The following is a 21,171-nucleotide window of genomic DNA, read 5'->3' on the forward strand; positions in this document are numbered from 1 at the left end:
AATATATTCTAAATTTTGTTCATAGGAGTATACTAAATTGTTAAAAGCTGTCAGTAGCTCAAAAGAAAAGTTTCTTTGCCACTGAAAAAATAAAACAAAGAATCAGCAACATTTTAAGCATAAGTCAAAAAGATTACTTTAGTCTTCTATTAGTTTACCCTATGTAGTTAATTCCTATTCTGCTTGATAGTCATGAACATTTCGGTTCTCCATAAGTCCTAAATGTTTTTCTTCAATTCTGATGTCACAATCTCCAAAGTTATCAGAAACTTGTATGCAAGAGCACCTGTTAGAATTTTGTAGCTGATTTTAAAACCACCTTTTAAAGAGGACAAAAACAAGACAATTGTCCATGGATGACAAAATGTTTTAGGGCAGCCATAGTCAAAGATACAATAGACAAGGAAAGTTGTTACCTTTGTGGCACGTGATAATTTAACATAACAATTATAATTATTACTAATAATGTACACTAATTCATATAAGAATTATAGGAGTTTCCCATAATTTTGGAATACATACCAATAACATATTTATACAAATGTAGGTCAAAGAAATTTAAATACCATTTTATATTTGACAATGTTTCCTATATTTTATTTTTATATATAATGCTTATAGTTTATTCCAAATATGTCAAATTTTGTCATTTTTAAACTTTAGGGAAACTAACATCTTAAAGGATTAAGTCAGAAAAAGACATAATTTATGTCTTGATTTTGGAAAGTTTGTCCAATATCAAAAATTTAAAACACTTGATATTAAAGGTCATTGTAAAATAAGTCATTCATTTGACCAAAGTGATAACTCAAGGATTTCAAAAAAAAGTGAAAATCTTCATTCTTTGAGAGAGGAGACTCAATTTCCCAAATAGTAAGCCCTAATAAAAATAGCATTAAGCCAATTAAATTTGTTTCTTAAAATTTTATAAACAATCTATAAAATTTTAGTCTTGATCATAAGATATAACTTCCGTAAGTCTTTTATAACATTTATAACCTTTATTAAAGAGTCAGTTAATGCTTCAGGAAAACCTCGTTAATCTGACGCAGGGGGCATATGCCGGTCTTGCATCAGTGTGACTTTGACATTAAGGATTAATTTATAGAAAAACTGAACTTGTTATATCTTTCAAATCACCCCTTACAATTTCACATGCCCATCTCTTCCACGATAGCCCCTGGGCCTTAAGGAGCTGAATAGCTTTAATTTCTGGCCTTGTGTCTCTGGATTGCAGTTTATTTTGATTGGCTTCTTTTACCAGGCCTGAAGATGAGGCTTTAACTGCTGTCAGTGTTTAAGATTTAGCAGAACTTGGTATCCTTTTTAGACCCAGGAGTCAAAGCCCTGTAACTCAATGTCACAATGACTCTAAAAGCCCATACAGAAAGACCCACAAATGTAATAACCTTAAATAAAAAAATTAATTTAATTTCAGTTTTCCCCCCAAGCAAACAAAAAATAATAATAATAATGGCATAGGAATTGTTTTGATAAACCCTAAAATCTGTTATGACAATTACCAAAAGGCAAAAGAAAAGACCTGCACTGCACACATTATGTTGGAAGAAAACATTTCCTTTAGACCTTTAGGAAAACATTGTTAGCATCAGGCCACAACAAAAAGAACTTGAGGAAAAGAACTTATGTAAGTAGAAAAATGAGCTGGAGAGCATTACTATTTCTCACCCTTTAAAAGTGAGAAATAGGAATAGTATTTTAAAGCAAAATAAACTTTAGATCTTAACCAAATTTTGGGAGATCAGGTATTCTCTGTGAAGCAGTATTGTTTGTCTGGGGTAATACCCGAGATTTGTTGCCTGACACCAAGGAAATCAAGGACATGAACACGCCAGAGTGAAGTTAAGTGTGGAAGTTTAATAGGCTAGAGAAAGAAAAAAACTCTCCAGAGAGATAAGGGGTTCCAAGTGGGTCTTCTGGTTTCATGATGAACCAAAAATGGCAAGATGCAATACAATTTGAACTTCTGGTTAAAAAAATTAAAATCTTTTATAATTGAGAGTAAATCAGTCCCCTAAGAAAAATTTAGTATTCTAACAATTAGTGTGTGTTTTCTTTTTTTACATCAAGCCCAATCTCTAGATAGACTATTATAATTTTCTTTTAATTAATAGACAACTTGATCATATAACAGTTTTTTTTAAAATAAATCATCTTACTGTGACTTATGCAGACCATTCATGACATGCTTGAATATTCTGATTCTTTTTTTTTTTTTTGTTCTGAATATCCCTCTTTCTTAAACAACCAGTAATTTTATTCTAGGACTAAATATACCATACAAGATTCTTTCTCATATAAAATTATTTCTCTTTAAGCTTCTTACCAAAAAATACCCCCAAAGGGGTGAATGGTGCCTTTGTTCTGAATTCTTTAAAGGGGTTCGAGTCACTAGAAGTCTTCTCTAGATTTTGTAGTACTGCATATGGCAAAGGGGGAGTGAGGTATAGTGTGAAAGAAAAGTAAATGAAAAAATATTTGTTTTTTAAGACAGGAAGCAAGCTCAGAAACCAAGCATGTGTTTGTTTTTTTTTCCCCTTCTTTTGCAGTGGAGAGGAATTTTAGCCAAATTAGAGAGGCTTTGTTACCCATAATTTGAAATTCTCACTCAGATTTGACCAAGTCAGGTAGAGTTGGTCAAATCTGATGGAAGAAAGTCTGAAACAAACAATAAGAATCCCCAACAATATGATTACTGGGCACTCTAATGGTAAAGAGAAATTAAGAACAGCTGGTTGTTAACTTACTTAGGGATGGGTATCACACTGAAGACACCTTCTACCACCCTAGAGTCAGGAAAAAAACTCAAACTCATCTTCCCTGTTGGGAGCGAGCTCAAACTCCATAGAAGAATTACCTGCCTTCCATCATCATGGAAGCAAGAAATCTTGCCTTCCCTGTTGGAAGCAAGTAAAACTTCAAAAAGTGGAGTTGTACAGCAAAATAAACTTTAGATCTTAACCAAATTTTGGGAGATCAGGTATTCTCTGTGAAGCAGTATTGTTTGCCTAGGGTAATACCTGAGGTTTGTTGCCTGACACCAAGGAAATCAAGGACACGAACACACTAGAGTGAGGTTAACTGTGGAAGTTTATAGGCTAGAGAAAGAAAAAAACTCTCTCCAGAGAGAGAAGGGGTTCCAAGTGGGCCTTCTGGTTTCATGATGAAATGCACATGGTTTTATGGATTAGCTTGAGAAAGCATACTGTGATTTACACAGGGGATGAGAGATTGGTAGGAGCAGGTGTGCCATTTACATAGTACACAAAGAAGCTGGTTGCCCCATCCTAATCTTTTATTGTGCAGATGGGTCCTCTACCTGGCTGGCACCATGTTGTCTGTTCCTTTACTGTACATGTGGTTGACAAAGAAAAGGGAAGATGGAGCCTCCATGTTGAACATGCCTGGCCCCCAGGTAGCCTTTTCCTATTGGTACAACTGCCAACATTCACCCATGCAAGCTTCTAGCTTGCTTTTCTATGTCTGCGGCTTGATTTTTCAGGTTGCTCTTTGTTAGAAAAGAAATGATTTGTGGTCTGCTTTTTATTAAAAGGGAAACCTTGCTGAGGACTCTCTTACCCTCATTAACTGCCTAAATAATTTTCTTCTAGCCCCTGTATCATCTGGAGGGGGTGCTCCCACACCTCAGCAAATTGTCCTATTAGTTTGAGCCACAAAGTTAGCTCATGCTGGTACCAAGCACCAATAGGAGATTTGTCAAAGGTCAAGGGGCATCTCCATTCAGAATCCCTTCATGGTTAACAAAATGTGAATCCTGAATATCTGAGACAGGTCTCAGTTAATTTTAAAAGTTCATTTGCCAAGGTTGACGATGCACACCCATGACACAGCCTCAGGAGGTCCTGAGGATATGTGCCCAAGGTGCTCAAAGCACAGTTTGGTTTTATACATTTTAGGGAGACATGAGACATCAATCTCATGTCATATGTAAGATTAACATTGGTTCAGTCTGGAAAGACAGGACAACTCAAAAGCAAAGATGGGACAACTTGAAGCAGGGAGAGAGCTCCCAGGTCATAGGTAGATAAAGACAAATGGTTACATTCTTTTGAGTTTCTGACTAGCCTCTCCAAAGACCAAATGCAATCAGATATGCATTTATCTCAGTGAGCAGAGGGGTGACTGAATAGAATAAGAGGCAGGTTTGCCCTAAGCAGTTCCCAGCTTGACTTTTCCCTTTAGCTTAGTGATTTTGGGGCCCCAAGACTTATTTTCCTTTCACAAAGTCTCCAACTATTATTACATCGGGGTCTATCTCTCCCTTTAGCTCTAATTATATTTGCTTCACATTGGTGCTCCAGTGTTGGGTGCGTATATAATTGTTATACCTTCTTGCTAAATTTCTTTCTTCATAATTATTTAATGATTTTCTTTGTCTGTTTTTATGTTTTTTGACTTTAAGTCTATTTTGTCTGATACAAATATTAGCTATTCTTGGATGCATTTGATTTTCATTTGCATGGAGTATTATTTTCCATCCCTTTACTGTCAGTCTTTATCCCAAGGGTGGCATTCATGGGTGCTGGTGTTGGTGATGGCAGGCTCTGGGCAGGCCATTCCTTTGGCCCTTGGGCAGTATGTGCAGGTGTGGGATGACACTACTACTAGAGTGGATGTGTTCTCCAGCAGAAGCAGCAAAAGCCTGGGCAGGTGGCTTTCAGGGTCTGGGGAGCACACACACCAGTCTTCCGGCTCCACGGGGTATAAGGGGCTGCATAGGCTCAGGTGCCAGGGTCACAGCTGCACTGCTATAATAGATCTAAGTTGTGTCTTTATGCAGCAGCACTCTGGGTACCTGTGGTGGGATGTGGATGAGACCCCAGGGATGGATGTGGAGATGAAGGAGTAATTGGGACCCTGGACAGGATGTACTCTGGTGATGGCTCCACTCCCAAAATGGTGCCATGCTGCAGCCCTGGGTCCTGGGGCATTGGGGGAATCCAGCATAAATTCTGTCTCTGGAGTAGTAGAGTCATGTGGACTCTAGGCTGTACCCTATACTAGACTAAGGGACTGTGAGGGCTGAGGGCTCTCCTGTAGCTAGGACTGCAGGTGTCTGGTGGGAATGTAGACTTCTGGGGACCTCCTGCTAACCTTTTCTCCACAATGGGGAAGGAGTCCCTCCTGGCTCCAAGCACATCTCAGTAGGCTGCATTTCTTACTTCTCTATGCTGCCATCCTGAGTTTTTGTGCTTCAAAGTTTCTTTTCTTTGAATTTGAACACTATCTGCTGAATTCCAGTGTTCTTCCTTACACATTCTAGTCAATGTGTGGTTATCTATTTGTTACTTTGGTTCTTCTTTGTGGAAAAGGTGAGTGCTAGGCACCTCTAGTTAGCCATTTGATCTCTATCTCTTCTTTTGAGGTACTGACTCTTAAAAAATCTTTTTATTGTGGCAAAATATACACAACATAAAATTTACCATTGAAACCATTTTGAAGTGTATAATTTAGTGTCATTAAGTACATTCACCGTGCGATGTAACCACCTCTACTATTCATCTCTGAAACATTTTCGCAATCTCAAAAACAAACTCTACACGTTAAATAATTGTACTTATGCTTAATTTCACTCAATTATGTACATTTTTGATTCTCTCCCTATTTTTATCTCCCTATTTATGTCTTTATAAGATATAAAGACATACATGAAGAACAGCATGAAATTGCATCAACATTTAAGTTTCCTTGTGTTCTTTTTCCAGCTTTTCTTCTACTGCCCTATATAATTATCATTCTCTTTAAAATACATATGATTTTGCAACCAATTCATTTTCAGAAACTGGTTTTCAGACAGAAAAGCTTATAAAATATCTATAACTGGCTGTGGATATTGCTGCCATTGCTGGTTTTGAAACTACATTTTCTCATAACCTCTTGTGAAATTTCTTCAGGACACTAGGCAGATGAAGCAAGCTTAACTCTGTCAGTAGGATGAAATATGTATTGTTTTAAACTTCCCTAAATAAGACAAAAACCATCCACCACAAAACTCAGTGTTCAATGTGACCTAAACTAATAATTCTCCTGTTTTTGCCTCTCATCATGTGGGGACTGCAGATCTTCATGAACACTGGCACTTCTGAGTGCAAAGAAGAGAATCAGCAAAGGAGAGTTATCTGGACCATAGTTTCATCTAATTGTTGATATGTTATTTTAAGGTGCTGCTTTTCTTAAATAGCTCAAAAAGGGAAAAGATAGTGTTTAGCCATTAAAAGTAAAAAGGAAAGGTAACAAAAGACTGTTACATTCCCAAAGAAAATATACAAATGGCCAACAAGCCCATAAAAACATGCTCAACATCATTAGCCACCATGGAAATGCAAATCAAAACCACGATGAGATTAGCCAGGAGTGGTGGCATGTGCCTGTAGGCCCAGCTGTTTGGGAGGCTGAGGCAGGAGGACCACTTGAACCCAAGAGATTGAGGTTACAGTGAGCTGTGATTGCACCACTGCCCTCCAGCTTGGGTGACAGAGCGAGACCCTGTCTCAAAAACAAAAGAAAAAAGAAACCAAAAAACCCCACAATGAGTTGATACTTTATACCTCACAGCCCGAGGTTGCTCACAGTCCCTAAGTGCAGTATAGGGTGCTGCCTAGAGTCCATATAACCTTATTATTCCAGAGAAAGAATTTATGCTGGGTTCCCCCAATGGCCCAGGACCCAGGTTGCTGCAGCACGGCACGTTCAGGAATGGGACTGGAGCCATCACCAGAGTACATCTTGTCCTGGGGCCCAATACTGGGATGGCTACAATAAAAAAGACAGTAAAAAATGCTGGTGAGGATGTGGAGAAATGCAGAACCCCCTGCACACTAATGGAAATATAAAATAGTGCGGCCACTTTGTAAAACACTGGCAGTTTTACAAAAAGTTAAACATAGAGCTACCATCTTATTCAGAAGTTCCACTTGTAGGTATATACCCCAGATATTTGAAAACATGTAAACACAAAAACTTGTACACAAATGTTTATGATAACATAACAACATAACAACATGCATAATCTTTTTGTCAACATATTGAATTAGGGCCCACACTAATAACCTCACTGTAACTTAATTATCCTGTAAAGACCCTATCTCCAAATGAGGCAGGAGAACAGGATCTGGGGTAGGAGAATAAATAGGGTCTGGAGGCAGGGAACTTAACGCCAATGCATGTCAAATCAAGGAAAAACTCCAAGGTCTGGGGGCAAGGAATCTGAGGCCAATTCATGAAAATTTCCTAAAGCTGGGTCAAAAGGAAAACACCTGGGTCTGGGGGCCGGGAACCTAAGGCCAATTAACTCAAACTTCCTGTAGCTAAACCAGAAGGAAAAACCCCATCTTCCCACACGGATAACAAAGGATCAAAGGCTACTCTCCCTACCAGCCCTCCCCTCTCCACCAAGGCTTACAGCGAAAGGGAGAGTGCCTTGAACTGCCTGAGGGCCAAGCAGGGACCATCCCTTTGTCTGCACAGGTTACCAGTTCACCTCAGCCTTCAATTAGCCACAGATCAAATCCTTCATCCAGATAAGGGGTAACCCACAGGAACCTCAAAAATAGTACTTGAAGCCCAGGAAACTTGGTAACTGGGTCCTTGAGTGGCTTGCTGGGACCCAATCCCACCCTGTGGAGTGCTTTCTCGCTTTAATCCTTGCTTTTGCTACTTTGTTCCTGTGTTTCATTCCTTTGTTGCTTTGTGCGCTTTGTCCAATTCTTTGTTCAAAACGCCAAGGACCTGGACAACTCACTCAAGATCCTCCTTCCAGTAACACAAGTACAGTCACATCCGAAGGTACTGGGGGTTAGGTCTTCAATGTATACACTGTTAGGGGCAACATTCAGTCATAACAACCAATAATGCTTAGTTTACATGCTTCTGTTAGTCTAACCACATGTGTAAAAGTTGGGTACAAGAGCTGCCAAATATGTTCTATTTCTACACAATAATCAGGAATGTCTAGAGGAGGTGAAAATTCAGAGATTGGGGACACCCAGTTGGTGAAGCTCCAGGTCAGAAAATGGAATTTTGAAAGTGCTTTTTTGTGCCGACTGAGGAGAAGCTGCAGAATAGTTGCCTATCGCTTTACATTTGGGAGGGTGATCATGAATAGAAAACGAGCCTGTAATCTCTTGCCTGCACACATTTCTAGGGACAGAAGATGCTCCAGAATTTGAGGAGATGAGGAGTGTGGCAGATTCCACATGACCTGTTCATCTTCTCAGTGGTTTTAGCTGAAATAAAAACTTTATGTTGACTATGGCACATCGGCTCATTAGTCTTTGGGGTTTGACAGGTGATTCTCCTTTCCTTTCCTTTTTCCTTCCTTTCCTTCCTTTTGCTTTCCCTTTCCCTTTCCTTCTTTTCTTCTTTCGACAGTTTCACTCTTCTTGTCCAGGCTGGAGTTCTGTGACATGACCTTGGCTCACTGCAACCTCCACCTCCCGGGTTCAAGCGATTCTCAGCCTCCTGAGTAGCTGGGATTACAGGCATCCGCCACCATGCCCAGTTAATTTTTTGACAGCGGATTTCTATTAAAAATCTAAAATCAATAAATGTGGCCCATAAAGTCGAAATCTATCACCACATAGTACTCCATGTTGTTTTCCATGTTTGAAGAGTTACATAGAAAGCCTCAAATAATAGAACATTGCCATTATTAGATGAAGAATCATTCACCAACAAAAATTACCAAACACCTAGTAAGTATCAGCATCACATGTGTTAAAGATGCAAGAGTGAACAAAGCAGATGGAAATCTTATCCCATGGAGCTCACAGGTAGGAAAAGCTACAAGATTTGCTTATATCAAAATTAATGGCATTTTAACCAGAACAAAGATCCCCCAAATTGAATGTTAAATGATAGACCTTGAACCAAATAACAATAAATGTGATAAAAATGGATATCTTTATATAGAAGTTATAGTATATGTTTACATACATGTTTTATATACATATGTAAGTTAATATACACAAGTTTTATATATATGTATGACTGTCATAAAATGTTAAGGAAAAAATGTTAAGATATTAATACATGAATGGTCAAAGGGCTAGACAAATAGTTCTTACAGAAGACTTGCAGTTGGTAAGTAAAAATGAAACCTCTCCAGAGTGAAACTGCTTCCTGCCTTGGCCTGCCTGTGACCTGCTGATACTTGGATACTTGGGTTTCAATTGATGAGGATAACTGGCAGTTGTTCAGACCTTCAGATGAGGTCTCCTATGCTATGCCAGGGGTTATAACATAATAAAGGCTAGAATGGCAGGCTGGTGAGGACAGTGGAGGCAGGGCCAGGCATTCTGCAGGCCCCCAGGGCACTCCACCTGGGCCTGGCTCTTCTGTCTCTACACTCCCAGCTCCTGCATCCTACTCTCAGTACCCTTCACCCACCCAGAATCGCAGGATTCTTGCTAAAATTGGACAAGGTAGAACCACATGGAAGCCCAAAAATCAGGGCCTAGTTGAGAAGAGAGCTGAGAGCCTGAAGTAGAATTTGGTCCAGAAGACAATCTTTGTCTGACTGGGAGAACAGGGAGTGTGCCACTCTCAGAACTGAGCCCAGCAGCTGGGCTGACGGGAGGGTGGCCATGGTGCTCCCCTGGGGAGTGCTTTCATCTGGAACATGGAGCAGAATGTTGTTTCTGGTTCCAAGAATGATCTCAGCTGCCCTGAGAGAGTGGGATGCTCGCAAGGAGATCTGTGGGATGGTTCTGAAGCCGGAAGGTGTGGGAGGTGATAGACAGTGAATCCCCGTGTGCCCGATAAGTGTCTTGGACTCTCTTCTGTGTTTCTGCAGGAATGGTGTTCCCAGGTGGGCCGCTGGCAGCTTTGCCACAGTAACAACAGGTAAGCCCAGGTCTGTGCTCCCTGGGCCACAGAGAGTTTGCTGAGGACCTGCTTGGGGAAGTAGGAAGTTGGCACAGAGGTGGGCGGTCCCAAATTTAATAACTGTTACATTCTATTCTCCATGTGACATAAGAGATGCAGACCCTGGATTTCTACCAGCAGTGGCAAAATAGTTCCTTCTGCCTGACTATCCCTCCTCACGGACCCCAGCCTGCCCTTCAGGCTCCAGCCCACGCTGACAGCCAGCCCAGGTAGGCATCCAGCATCGTTGCATTGCAGCGGGTAGTTGGACTTAACTTACAAAATTTTAACCAAGACTACACTGTAAGTGTGGCTTCCTGGCCTGAAATTCCTCTGCCAGAAACTATCCTTATTTCTAGCCACCTCAGCTGGTCAGAGTTCATGGGTAAGTATCATTAGGAAAAAGGGGAGAGGTTTAATGGGCCAAGGAAAGAATCATAAAATGTATAGCGTGGGCCATGCTTTCTGCATGGGCGGGGACAGAGCACTGTTCTGGGAGGGAGATGCTGATTTTGCTGTTTTCAGAAGTGGGGTAGAAACCATGTCTGCCATGGGAATATGGCAGGCTGTGGATCCAAGAACCCCTTCTCATTAAACAAATTTAATCACACGGGATTATCATTACACTAAAATACGGTCATAAATTCCCCTAACATGTGAGATAGTACCAGATAGCAGGACCTGTCAGTGGGACTGATAAGGAAATAGCCTAGAGCAGCTGATGAAGGCAAAGAATACGTTCAGACATCTGCAGACGCCACGTCATAAGAAACCTCGATGATGACTACTGGTGGGTAGATTTGCTGTGGTTTGTGGGCTCCATTTATCATGGAAGGAAAGCCTACGTTTCAGATAGAAGGTAGTAAAAATGAAGATGCTATCCTTCTTTCTGTACAACTATACTAAGGACTTTGTGGGGGGTCTCCGATCTGGGGGTCCAAGCCTCTGGGGGCTTCTGGACATCCAGTCACCCCGTGAGACGTCTCCTCAGGTGAGGTAGTGGAGGAAAAATGCAAGATGTGCACATGCCTTACATTGTTGCTAGCAGATGTTCACTTCCACGTTGGCACATGCAGAGCATTGCAACAAGTTGACTGGCCCCACTGACCTTGTTCCACCAACCACAAACTCTTGCCTATTTTTGCACATGTTGCTAATATGGACAAGGGAGGTCCACTGCTATGTGCCTGCACTGCAACAGGCATGTCACAAACATACTGTCTCCATTTCCATCCTGAGAAGTAGGCACTGCCATCTTCCCTGCACATTCCTGAAACCAAGGCTCAGACGAGTGGAACAGTGTGTCCAGGTTCACACAGTGCTCTGTGGCAGAGTCAGAGACAGGACTCACTCCAAAGCCTATTCTCACCGCAAAATGATCTTTTCCCTCTTTTTAAAGAAAGCAAGAGACAACATTTTTATCTGTTAGCTTGAGGTTATGATGGAGGCTGAACAGGAGGAAGTTGGAATGAGGTTGCAGGTTGTTCTTGGTTGGGTATCATATGTATTTGTCTCTGTCTGGGTTGGTTTAAGGTTATAGAAAATGAAACCTGAATTTCAGAGTATAAAATAAATCTTTGCCATTTCCTGGAAACCTGCCTTCAAGAAGGACACGCGGTGAAAGCGGTGGGGCCCTGACGCCTGCTGAGTCGTCACATCATGTTATTGCAGGAGTTTTGCAGGCTTTTCCTCCAACCCCTGCAAGATGAGTTTCAAGGCAGGTGGGGTGGGACAGGCTGGTGGTGGGGGAGATGGCTTATGAAATTCCACAAGGCAGGGAGTCTGGGATTCCTTCCTAGGTTGGGGAAGTCCACACATCTTCTTTGAAAGGAGAATTGATGACAGAATGTGTAGAAGGAATGCCAGAATCTGTCTAGCAAGTCCTGGCTCTGTCGTTTTGTGGGGCCTGAGCGGAGTTCTGTCTGGAATGGAAGCTGGCACTTCCCACCAGTTTTGAACTGAGCAGAGTTCTGTCTGGAATGGAAGCTGGCACTTCCCACCAGTTTTGAACTGAGCGGAGTTCTGTCTGGAATGGAAGCTGGCACTTCCCACCAGTTTTGAACTGAGCAGAGTTCTGTCTGGAATGGAAGCTGGCACTTCCCACCAGTTTTGAACTGAGCGGAGTTCTGTCTGGAATGGAAGCTGGCACTTCCCACAAGTTTTGAACTGAGCGGAGTTCTGTCTGGAATGGAAGCTGGCACTTCCCACCAGTTTTGAACTGAGCGCAGTTCTGTCTGGAATGGAAGCTGGCACTTCCCACCAGTTTTGAACTGAGCGGAGTTCTGTCTGGAATGGAAGCTGGCACTTCCCACCAGTTTTGAACTGAGCGGAGTTCTGTCTGGAATGGAAGCTGGCACTTCCCACCAGTTTTGAAGGGCATCTTCTACCCTAACCACGCCTGAGGGGTTGGTGGGTCCTCTGGCCTTCTCTGAGCTCATGTTTCGGTCTCCTCTGCAACTCTTTATCGACTTTGTTCAATAAACAAGAACCTGCTACGTTTGCTGCCTCACTTCTCGGCATCGTGCTGTGCCTTGGCAGAGATTCCAGCGAGGCCCTGCTGACCTCTACACCTGTCCTGGGCCTGTCCCTCTCCTGCTCCTCCACGCCTTGGCCTCCAAGGCACTGGACAGCCCTGTCTCTCCTCTCCTGCAGGCCTGACACCTTCTTCTTTGACACTCAGCCGAAGGAGACCCCAGGAGGCTCCTGCCTGCCCACTGTAGAGAATAACCACAACATCCTGAACTTTCAGACTATGCAATCAGGATTTCAGTGCCTGGCAGGAGGGTTTATTGCCTTTTATGGCTAGATATATCAACTTGTCCATAGATACCAATGAAGAATGACATATGTTGTAATAAGAAATTCTCAAAGTTTGCTTATAAAGGTGTTTATCTTATCTCCCTTGTCTCCCATTTCAAACAAGTAGACTGGGATAGAGTTTATGCCCTCACAATAGATCAGCAAGAAAATAAAGACAGAGGGAGAAGGAAAATGGGTAGAGGGAGATTCCCAGTTCCTCATCTGGAGAAATACAAGCATGCCATAAGAGTTGATTCTGGGAGGAGAAAGGAAGGGATAGATCTCATGAGAAGGAGATCTTGGAATTAGCATTGAGGAACAGCTGGACAATATCAGCTACAAGCCAGAGACATACCATCTCTTTAATCCCCACAGAACCCAGGGAGACTTTGGACTCTTCTTTACAACTCACAAAACAGAGGCCCAGAGGTGTTGTGAAGTACCCCTGTCACCCCCTGCCATGAGGACCACTTTCTCCCACTTTCTCCCAGGTCTTGTTCTTTCACAGATGGGCTTCCTACTAATATCTCCACTGCCCCTTGAATGGTGACCAGTTGTCTTCAAAAAGATGAACAGAGCAACATACAAGAAGAACAGGAAGAAGCAATTAGAGAAATCATGGTTTGGCATAAAATACAACTCTGAACTTCCTGATGGCCAAAAACTCTTTTATCTAAGAGTTCATACTTCATATTATTCGAAAAAGGAAGCATGCTGTTTCTTTGAAAGAGAGGCAGTTCCCCCCCACCCCCGACACTTAATTCTAGGAGAGATTTATTATTTGCAGTCTTCCACAGCAATGTCTAGTTCAGTCAACGAAATCTCCGCTACAACTGCCTTGCCTTTTGTGTCTCTGTTTCTGGAGCTGGATGCTCGATAAATGCTTGTGCGAGACCCAACATTAAAATGGTTGTTGAAGAACATATGACCGGGTGGTTCTGAATTACAAGCTGTTCTGAATTCTTTTTCTTTTCAAAACTTAGTTGCTAAACTCACAACAATCTTTTTCCCCAGAGAGTTTTCTATTAGGAGATCAGAGGGTCAGGAACAGTTGTTCTCACAGTATCCAGTGCCTAGACCAGTGCAATTTACTGCACTTGGTTTTGTGTCAAGATGATATTGATCTGTAGTGCGTAATCATTAGGCCACTTGAATTAGAGTGCTATAAAAGTAAGTGAAAGAAAGGGGTAGGGAGAGCTCATCTTCAGGATTTTGCTCCTTTTCCAAGTCTCCATTCCTCTCTAGGTGAGGACAGTTGCCTTCCTCTCCATCTCAGAGGCAGTCCCTTCACAAGAAGATCTGAAATACTTGAAGGTGAGCATTGCCAGTGTGGGTGCTAATACCCGTGTCAGGGTGGCTGGCTCTTTGTGGGAAGGTGACTTCAAAACTGAGAAATGTGTGTCCTTAGCTAATGGAGTGCTTGCTTTGAGATGCCACAGCCCAGACCTTTCTAGCACATGCTATAGTAGGAGCCTGGGCCCATGTCCTTGACTCCTTCATTCTCACCTGGGTCTTCTGCAGCATATCAGAGGAGCCATTATGTCCCTGTCCTCCAGCCTAAAGAGTCTCCTCACCGTCTGTGTCCTCGCTGCTTTCGTTGCCAGCACTGTGGGTAAGAATGAACAAATGCCCCTTTCTCCCAAAGATCTGAAGGGTGAGGATAGCAATAAGTCCCTTAGGGAGCAACTGTGGACCGTGTGGGCCTCCAAGGACCCATCCAGCCCCACAGGGACCAGGTTTCATGTGACTTTGATTCCCAGGGATCTCTCGCTATTGAAAACATCAACTCTGACTTGACAGTTTTCATTCTTGAATTATTTTTTGAACAATATTTATTTCCTTTTAGAAGAGAGTTACAAATGTGTACAATGTGATCAACAGTGTGACGAGGAGAAAACTTGTGATTCCTCTCATGGCTGCTTCAGCAAAAAGAGTGAACTTAATATGACAGGTAGGCCCCAGCCACCCTGCCCGAGCTGCTGGATACTCAGGGCAGACAAAGGAGGTGCTTAGTGTGAGGGGGTTACTTTGTTCAGAAACTTGATGTATCTCCTCATTCCTTTATGCATCGTCTTTTTTATCCTTTCTTCCTAAAATAATGTCCTGCCAGGATGGGGCTAGGAGAGTGTGGTGGCAGGGATGGGGCACTGTGTGAACACTGGGTATTCAGGGAAAGGTATAGGTGATCCTGGCTCCTATACAATCTCGTGGGGACCGTTGAGGCCTGACACTCCCTTTTTAGCAAATTCTAACATATTGTCCCTCTGTTGGTTTATTCTATGGAATGGACCAATGCAAAAGCAGTCTTTCGCAGAAGAGGAAAGACTAAAGACACATGGAGTGGGGGCCTGCAATCTTTTAATACTGGCTGCCCACTGGGCCTCACTGCGTCTGGCGCAGAGAGAAAATTCTTGGGGTTTGGTTCTGTGCAGGGCAGCAGCCCTATACTATCCTACAGAAAGGCTGTTCTTCAAGCAAGTGTGAGCCACGGGCCTTCTCGGCGACACTGGGGGTTAACCACACATATGGGTATGGCTATCAATGCTGCCAAGCTGAAAAGTGTAACAAAGCAGACTTCCAAGGTGAGGACCAGCTCAGCTCTGTGCTCTCCCTCCCTTCCTCCTCCTGCTCCCAGTCCATCGATTTTAGCCTCTGCCTTCTAAGAACCAGTCCACAACCCATCTTTCTGCTTCTGAGATACCCACTGACGTTGCTTGCCAATTGCTTGTCCTTCTTCCTGTGGAGCACCACGGATAGACACCAGTCTCTCTCTGCATGGGAGACTGAGTGAGAGTGGGGGAGAGTGAGTGGCGGTGGGGGAGACTGAGTGAGAGTGGGGGAGAGTGAGTGGCGGTGGGGGAGAGTGAGTGGCGGTGGGGGAGAGTGAGTGGCGGTGGGGGAGACTGAGTGAGAGTGGGGGAGAGTGAGTGGCGGTGGGGGAGACTGAGTGGCGGTGGGGGAGAGTGAGTGACGGTGGGGGAGAGTGAGTGGCGGTGGGGGAGAGTGAGTGAGAGTGGGGGAGACTGAGTGAGAGTGGGGGAGACTGAGTGAGAGTGGGGGAGAGTGAGTGATGGTGGGGGAGAGTGAGTGGCGGTGGGGGAGACTGAGTGAGAGTGGGGGAGAGTGAGTGGCGGTGGGGGAGACTGAGTGAGAGTGGGGGAGAGTGAGTGGCGGTGGGGGAGACTGAGTGGCGGTGGGGGAGAGTGAGTGGCGGTGGGGGAGAGTGAGTGGCGGTGGGGGAGACTGAGTGAGAGTGGGGGAGAGTGAGTGATGGTGGGGGAGAGTGAGTGAGAGTGGGGGAGACAGAGTGGGGGAGAGTGAGTGGCGGTGGGGGAGAGTGAGTGATGGTGGGGGAGACTGAGTGGCGGTGGGGGAGACTGAGTGGCAGTGGGGGAGAGTGAGTGGCGGTGGGGGAGAGTGAGTGGCGGTGGGGGAGAGTGAGTGGCGGTGGGGGAGACTGAGTGGCGGTGGGGGAGACTGAGTGGCGGTGGGGGAGAGTGAGTGATGGTGGAAGAGTGAGTGGCGGTGGGGGAGACTGAGTGATGGTGGGGGAGAGTGAGTGGCGGTGGGGGAGACTGAGTGGCGGTGGGGGAGAGTGAGTGGCAGTGGGGGAGAGTGAGTGGCAGTGGGGGAGAGTGAGTGATGGTGGAAGAGTGAGTGGCGGTGGGGGAGACTGAGTGATGGTGGGGGAGAGTGAGTGGCGGTGGGGGAGACTGAGTGAGAGTGGGGGAGAGTGAGTGAGAGTGGGGGAGAGTGAGTGGCAGTGGGGGAGAGTGAGTGATGGTGGAAGAGTGAGTGGCGGTGGGGGAGAGTGAGTGACGGTGGGGGAGAGTGAGTGAAGGTGGGGGGGACTGAGTGGCGGTGGGGGAGAGTGAGTGGCGGTGGGGGGGACTGAGTGACGGTGGGGGAGAGTGAGTGACGGTGGGGGAGAGTGAGTGGCGGTGGGGGAGAGTGAGTGGCGGTGGGGGAGACTGAGTGGCGGTGGGGGAGACTGAGTGAGAGTGGGGGAGACTGAGTGACGGTGGGGGAGACTGAGTGACGGTGGGGGAGACTGAGTGGCGGTGGGGGAGAGTGAGTGGCGGTGGGGGAGAGTGAGTGGCGGTGGGGGAGAGTGAGTGGCGGTGGGGGAGACTGAGTGGCATTGGGGGAGACTGAGTGGCATTGGGGGAGACTGAGTGGCATTGGGGGAGACTGAGTGGCGGTGGGGGAGACTGAGTGGCGGTGGGGGAGAGTGACGGTGGGGGAGAGTGAGTGACGGTGGGGGAGAGTGAGTGGCGGTGGGGGAGAGTGAGTGGCGGTGGGGGAGAGTGAGTGGCGGTGGGGGGAGACTGAGTGGCGGTGGGGGAGACTGAGTGGCGGTGGGGTAGAGTGAGTGGCGGTGGGGGAGAGTGAGTGGCGGTGGGGGAGACTGAGTGGCGGTGGGGGAGACTGAGTGGCGGTGGGGGAGAGTGAGTGGCGGTGGGGGAGACTGAGTGAGAGTGGGGGAGAGTGAGTGGCGGTGGGGGAGACTGAGTGGCGGTGGGGGAGAGTGAGTGGCGGTGGGGTAGAGTGAGTGGCGGTGGGGGAGAGTGAGTGGCGGTGGGGGAGAGTGAGTGGCGGTGGGGGAGACTGAGTGGCGGTGGGGGAGAGTGAGTGGCGGTGGGGGAGACTGAGTGAGAGTGGGGGAGAGTGAGTGGCGGTGGGGGAGACTGAGTGGCGGTGGGGGAGAGTGAGTGGCGGTGGGGGAGACTGAGTGAGAGTGGGGGAGAGTGAGTGGCGGTGGGGGAGACTGAGTGGCGGTGGGGGAGAGTGAGTGGCGGTGGGGGAGACTGAGTGGCGGTGGGGGAGAGTGAGTGACGGTGGGGGAGAGTGAGTGGCGGTGGGGGGGACTGAGTGACGGTGGGGGAGAGTGAGTGGCGGTGGGGGAGAGTGAGTGGCGGTGGGGGGGACTGAGTGACGGTGGGGGAGAGTGAGTGGCGGTGGGGGAGAGTGAGTGGCGGTGGGGGGGACTGAGTGACGGTGGGGGAGAGTGAGTGACGGTGGGGGAGAGTGAGTGGCGGTGGGGGAGACTGAGTGATGGTGGGTGGCAGGGATTGGTTTGGGGATTTTCTCTAAATGTGAGTCTTTCGATTTAAATAATTTTCTCTTCAATTCCAGCTGAAAGACTTGTCCTTCCTCATCTATTTAATTCCTCACTCCTTCAATCGTATCTTTTTAGACCACAGATTATCTTCTCTACCATTATTTAAATATTTTTCTCCGGTCAGGGCAGAGAGGGGGTGATTCATGAAAAGGGAAAATAACACTGAATTCCTAATAAATGTTTTTCATTACTTTACATGGAAACATCTAATACCTACAATCCTCCTCCCTCCTCCCCATGCCATCCTAGTTGTAATTGTGTGTGTGTGTGTGTGTGTATATGTGTGTGTGTGTAGAAATCCTAGAATAACCATGATCTTGGGGATAAATAATGAACTCTTTTATCTGCCTGTTTCTTAAGATACATTTTTTTTCTCTCTTCAATCAGTGGCTCGGAAGTCCTCAGATCCCAATGGCATTACCTGTCCTGCCTGCTACAATGCGCAAGGTGCTACCTGCCAACCAAGTGACCTCGCCTGTAAAGGGGAAGAGACGAAGTGTCTTAACTTTACAGGCACAGGTATCGATATTTACCCAAGCATTTGGTGTTCAGTTTCCTAACGGGCGTAGTGTATTAGCCAATTATTGCTGGATAACTAGTTACTCCCAAATTTACAGCTGAAAACAACAAAGGGTTATTTTACAGTTTTTGTGTGTCAGGAATCTGGATGTGGCATAGCTGGATGGTCCTGGCTCACGGTCTTTCATGAGGTGGACATTAAGGTATCAGCAGGGTCTGTGGTCGTTTGGATGAAGGGTTTGCTTTCAAGCTGGTTCACATGGTTGTTGGCAGGTCTCTGTTCGTCTCCTATGATCCTCATAGGTGCCTGAGAGTCATCTGGACACATCAGCTGGCTTCTCCCAGAACAAGCGATGAGAGAGAGAGAGAGCAAGAGAGAGAGAGACTATAGTTTTTAATAATCGAATCTCAGAAGTGACACATCCTCACTTCCACTCTTGGTCACACACAGATCAAGACTGACAGCCTGGGAGAGGTCTATGCCAGTGCACAAATACCAGAAGATGGGAACCACTGGGGATTATTTGAGAGGCTGACTGGTACACACAGCAAGGTGTGCTACAGGGCCAGATGCTTGGTTATCCCTCTAAGGTTTGGAGGGAGACATCTGGAAGGAGAAAAAAGAAAAAGGAAGAGAGGGGAGGAGAGAACATAATTGCTTCCCATAGCTAGGACTGAGGCTTGAGGGGGACATCTATCACTATGATGTCCTGAAATGAGCTCTTGGCTCATTGGCAATGAAGGGGGTGATGGCACCTCAGTTCCAGTTATTATCATCACTACCGTTATTACCATTACCAAACCCCACGATTAAGCATTTACTTTTTGCATGGTGTCGTTCTGAAATCTATAGAAAGATTTGTAATTTTCCTGAGTAGGGAAGAAGTATATTTGTGGTGAAGGGCACATATGCCATTCGACCATAATCTCTTTCTAGATTGTACAGCTGGATGGAGGTACTGTCAGTTCTCTTCTGATCCATTTGGAAGAGGTTTTCTGGAATTGGTGGTGTTTTACGAGCTGATTAAATGACAGGAGAGAGAATTTAGTGGGAAAAGAGACGAGTTATGCTTTCTTTGGAGGGGAAGGGAGGAAGATCTTGAAGGAGGGTCTGGTACTCGCAGGTGAAGGGCCCTTTGTCTGGATATGTTGAGATGACTGAGAAAAATATGATGTCTGGTAGGATACAGAAAAGGGTTGGAGCTGTTGATAGTGGGCAGTCTCTCTACTCCCTCTTACCATGTGGATAGCACAGACATGCAATGAGATTTCACAGTACTAATCTCCCAAGAAACTCAGAGCCCTGGGGAGAAGAGCCACAATCTTGAGAGAGATCTGCAATATTTCACTGTGGTTTCCCCAAAGGAAGCAAAGGTAAGGAGGAGGACAGGTACCACTGAAGTATTTTAGCAAAATACATGAGATCTGACTTCTTTCTAGCTTTTTTCCTACATCAACGATCCCTTCCTTAGTCAGGACCCAAAGGCCCCAGTCTCAGTCATGCATCTGAGACAGCAAGGTCCCTTTGGGGTCTCTCCTCAACTGGAGAGATGTTGGGACCAGAAGGCAGTAAGGCTTGGTCCCTGGATGGAGTTGGAGCCACCGTTGATGCCTCTCATGCAGAAGGCAGAAGGCAGGGATTCTGGGGCACTCTGCACACCCTTCTCTTCCACAGGGGATGCAGATAGGTTGACCTGAGGATGTGGGTGAGGAGGGGAGACACGACTAACCTCTGGATCCTTCTCTTTGCAGTTAATGACACCATATTATTATTTGGTATGGGTTGTGCAACTGAAACTGCTTGCAACTTGAAGGATGTGGAGACGATAAATTACATAAAAATCCGTACCTACTGTGAAGGCAGCAGTAATGGAAGCCCTCAGCTGATGTCCATCATCTCATCAATTCTGACTGCTCTCTTTCTGCTGAAAGTCTTGATTTGATCTCTGAGGCACTTCCGAGGCCATCTACAAACGTTTCCAAGCACTTCTATAAACCTGAAGAAGTTGGAGACCTTGAATGTCTCCCTCCCCCAGCACTGCCTACCCACAATATCAGAGAATTAAAAGGTTGATACGTCCAGAAGTATGTGTGTGATTACTTGTTTGTTCTTGAGGTTAAAAAACCCTATTCACCCTTCTAATGGCTTCTTTCTTCAACCCAAATAGCACATTTCAGAGGAAGTCTGAATGGCATCTATAAGAATCCCTGTGCTGCCATCTTGGTGTGAATCGAACTATATCCTCAGTCACACATCCTGGAATGCACCTGTTTCCTGATATTCTCAATTCCCACTCTTGATCCTTAACTGCCCATTGCCAGGGAAAATTATTTTGAGTGAACAATTCACATCCCAAGAGGGTCCTTTCCCACAGATTGTAAAGTCACAGCTGTAATGGACTTTCCCTGACCTCAGGATCCTGTGTGTGAAATTCTTGCCATATACTCTGGATACATCTGCTTTCAAGGATGGATGGGTATCAGGATAAAGGATGCAGGCAGAGGTGGTCTGTGAGGTAGTTTTAAATGCTAAGTTTAAAAGATGGAGGTGCATGCATGGAGAGCCAAGAGGGCTGTGTCCTCACGTGGCAGGGTTTGGAACCACAGCAGCCACAGCAACACTTCATAAATGCCTGTGAAAAGGCAGGGGGTCCAGGCGAGGAAAAGCTTTTACAGGATTCAAACTTGCATGATGTTCTTGTGGTGCTGATCCCACAACTAAGTAACCCTGTGGTAGGCTCAAATAGACCCTTTGATTCTCCAAATTCCTGGCACACGACTGGACCACATCTCGCAGCAATTTTTGAGCTATATGTGGGCCAAAG

General features: G+C 45.5%; 1 protein-coding gene across 2 annotated transcripts; it reads left to right on the forward strand.

The window, feature by feature from the left end:
• The first annotated feature begins 10,042 nt into the window (after positions 1-10,042).
• On the forward strand, positions 10,043-20,431 carry LOC102120260 (protein RoBo-1-like). Of its 2 annotated transcripts, none has more exons than XM_015455995.3 (7): positions 10,043-10,136; positions 13,951-14,019; positions 14,227-14,317; positions 14,552-14,656; positions 15,138-15,287; positions 18,215-18,346; positions 20,099-20,431. In XM_015455995.3, the coding sequence occupies exons 3-7, from the start codon at positions 14,245-14,247 to the stop codon at positions 20,287-20,289; spliced, it is 651 nt and encodes a 216-aa protein (XP_015311481.3). In that variant the 5' UTR covers positions 10,043-10,136; positions 13,951-14,019; positions 14,227-14,244; the 3' UTR covers positions 20,290-20,431. The 2 variants fall into 2 exon arrangements, with proteins under 2 accessions (XP_015311481.3, XP_015311542.3); XM_015456056.3 differs by having other exon boundaries at positions 14,555-14,656.
• The last annotated feature ends 740 nt before the right edge of the window (positions 20,432-21,171 follow it).

This window comes from Macaca fascicularis, chromosome 1 (assembly GCF_037993035.2).
Source record: "Macaca fascicularis isolate 582-1 chromosome 1, T2T-MFA8v1.1".
In the NCBI taxonomy this organism is placed as follows: domain Eukaryota; kingdom Metazoa; phylum Chordata; class Mammalia; order Primates; family Cercopithecidae; genus Macaca; species Macaca fascicularis.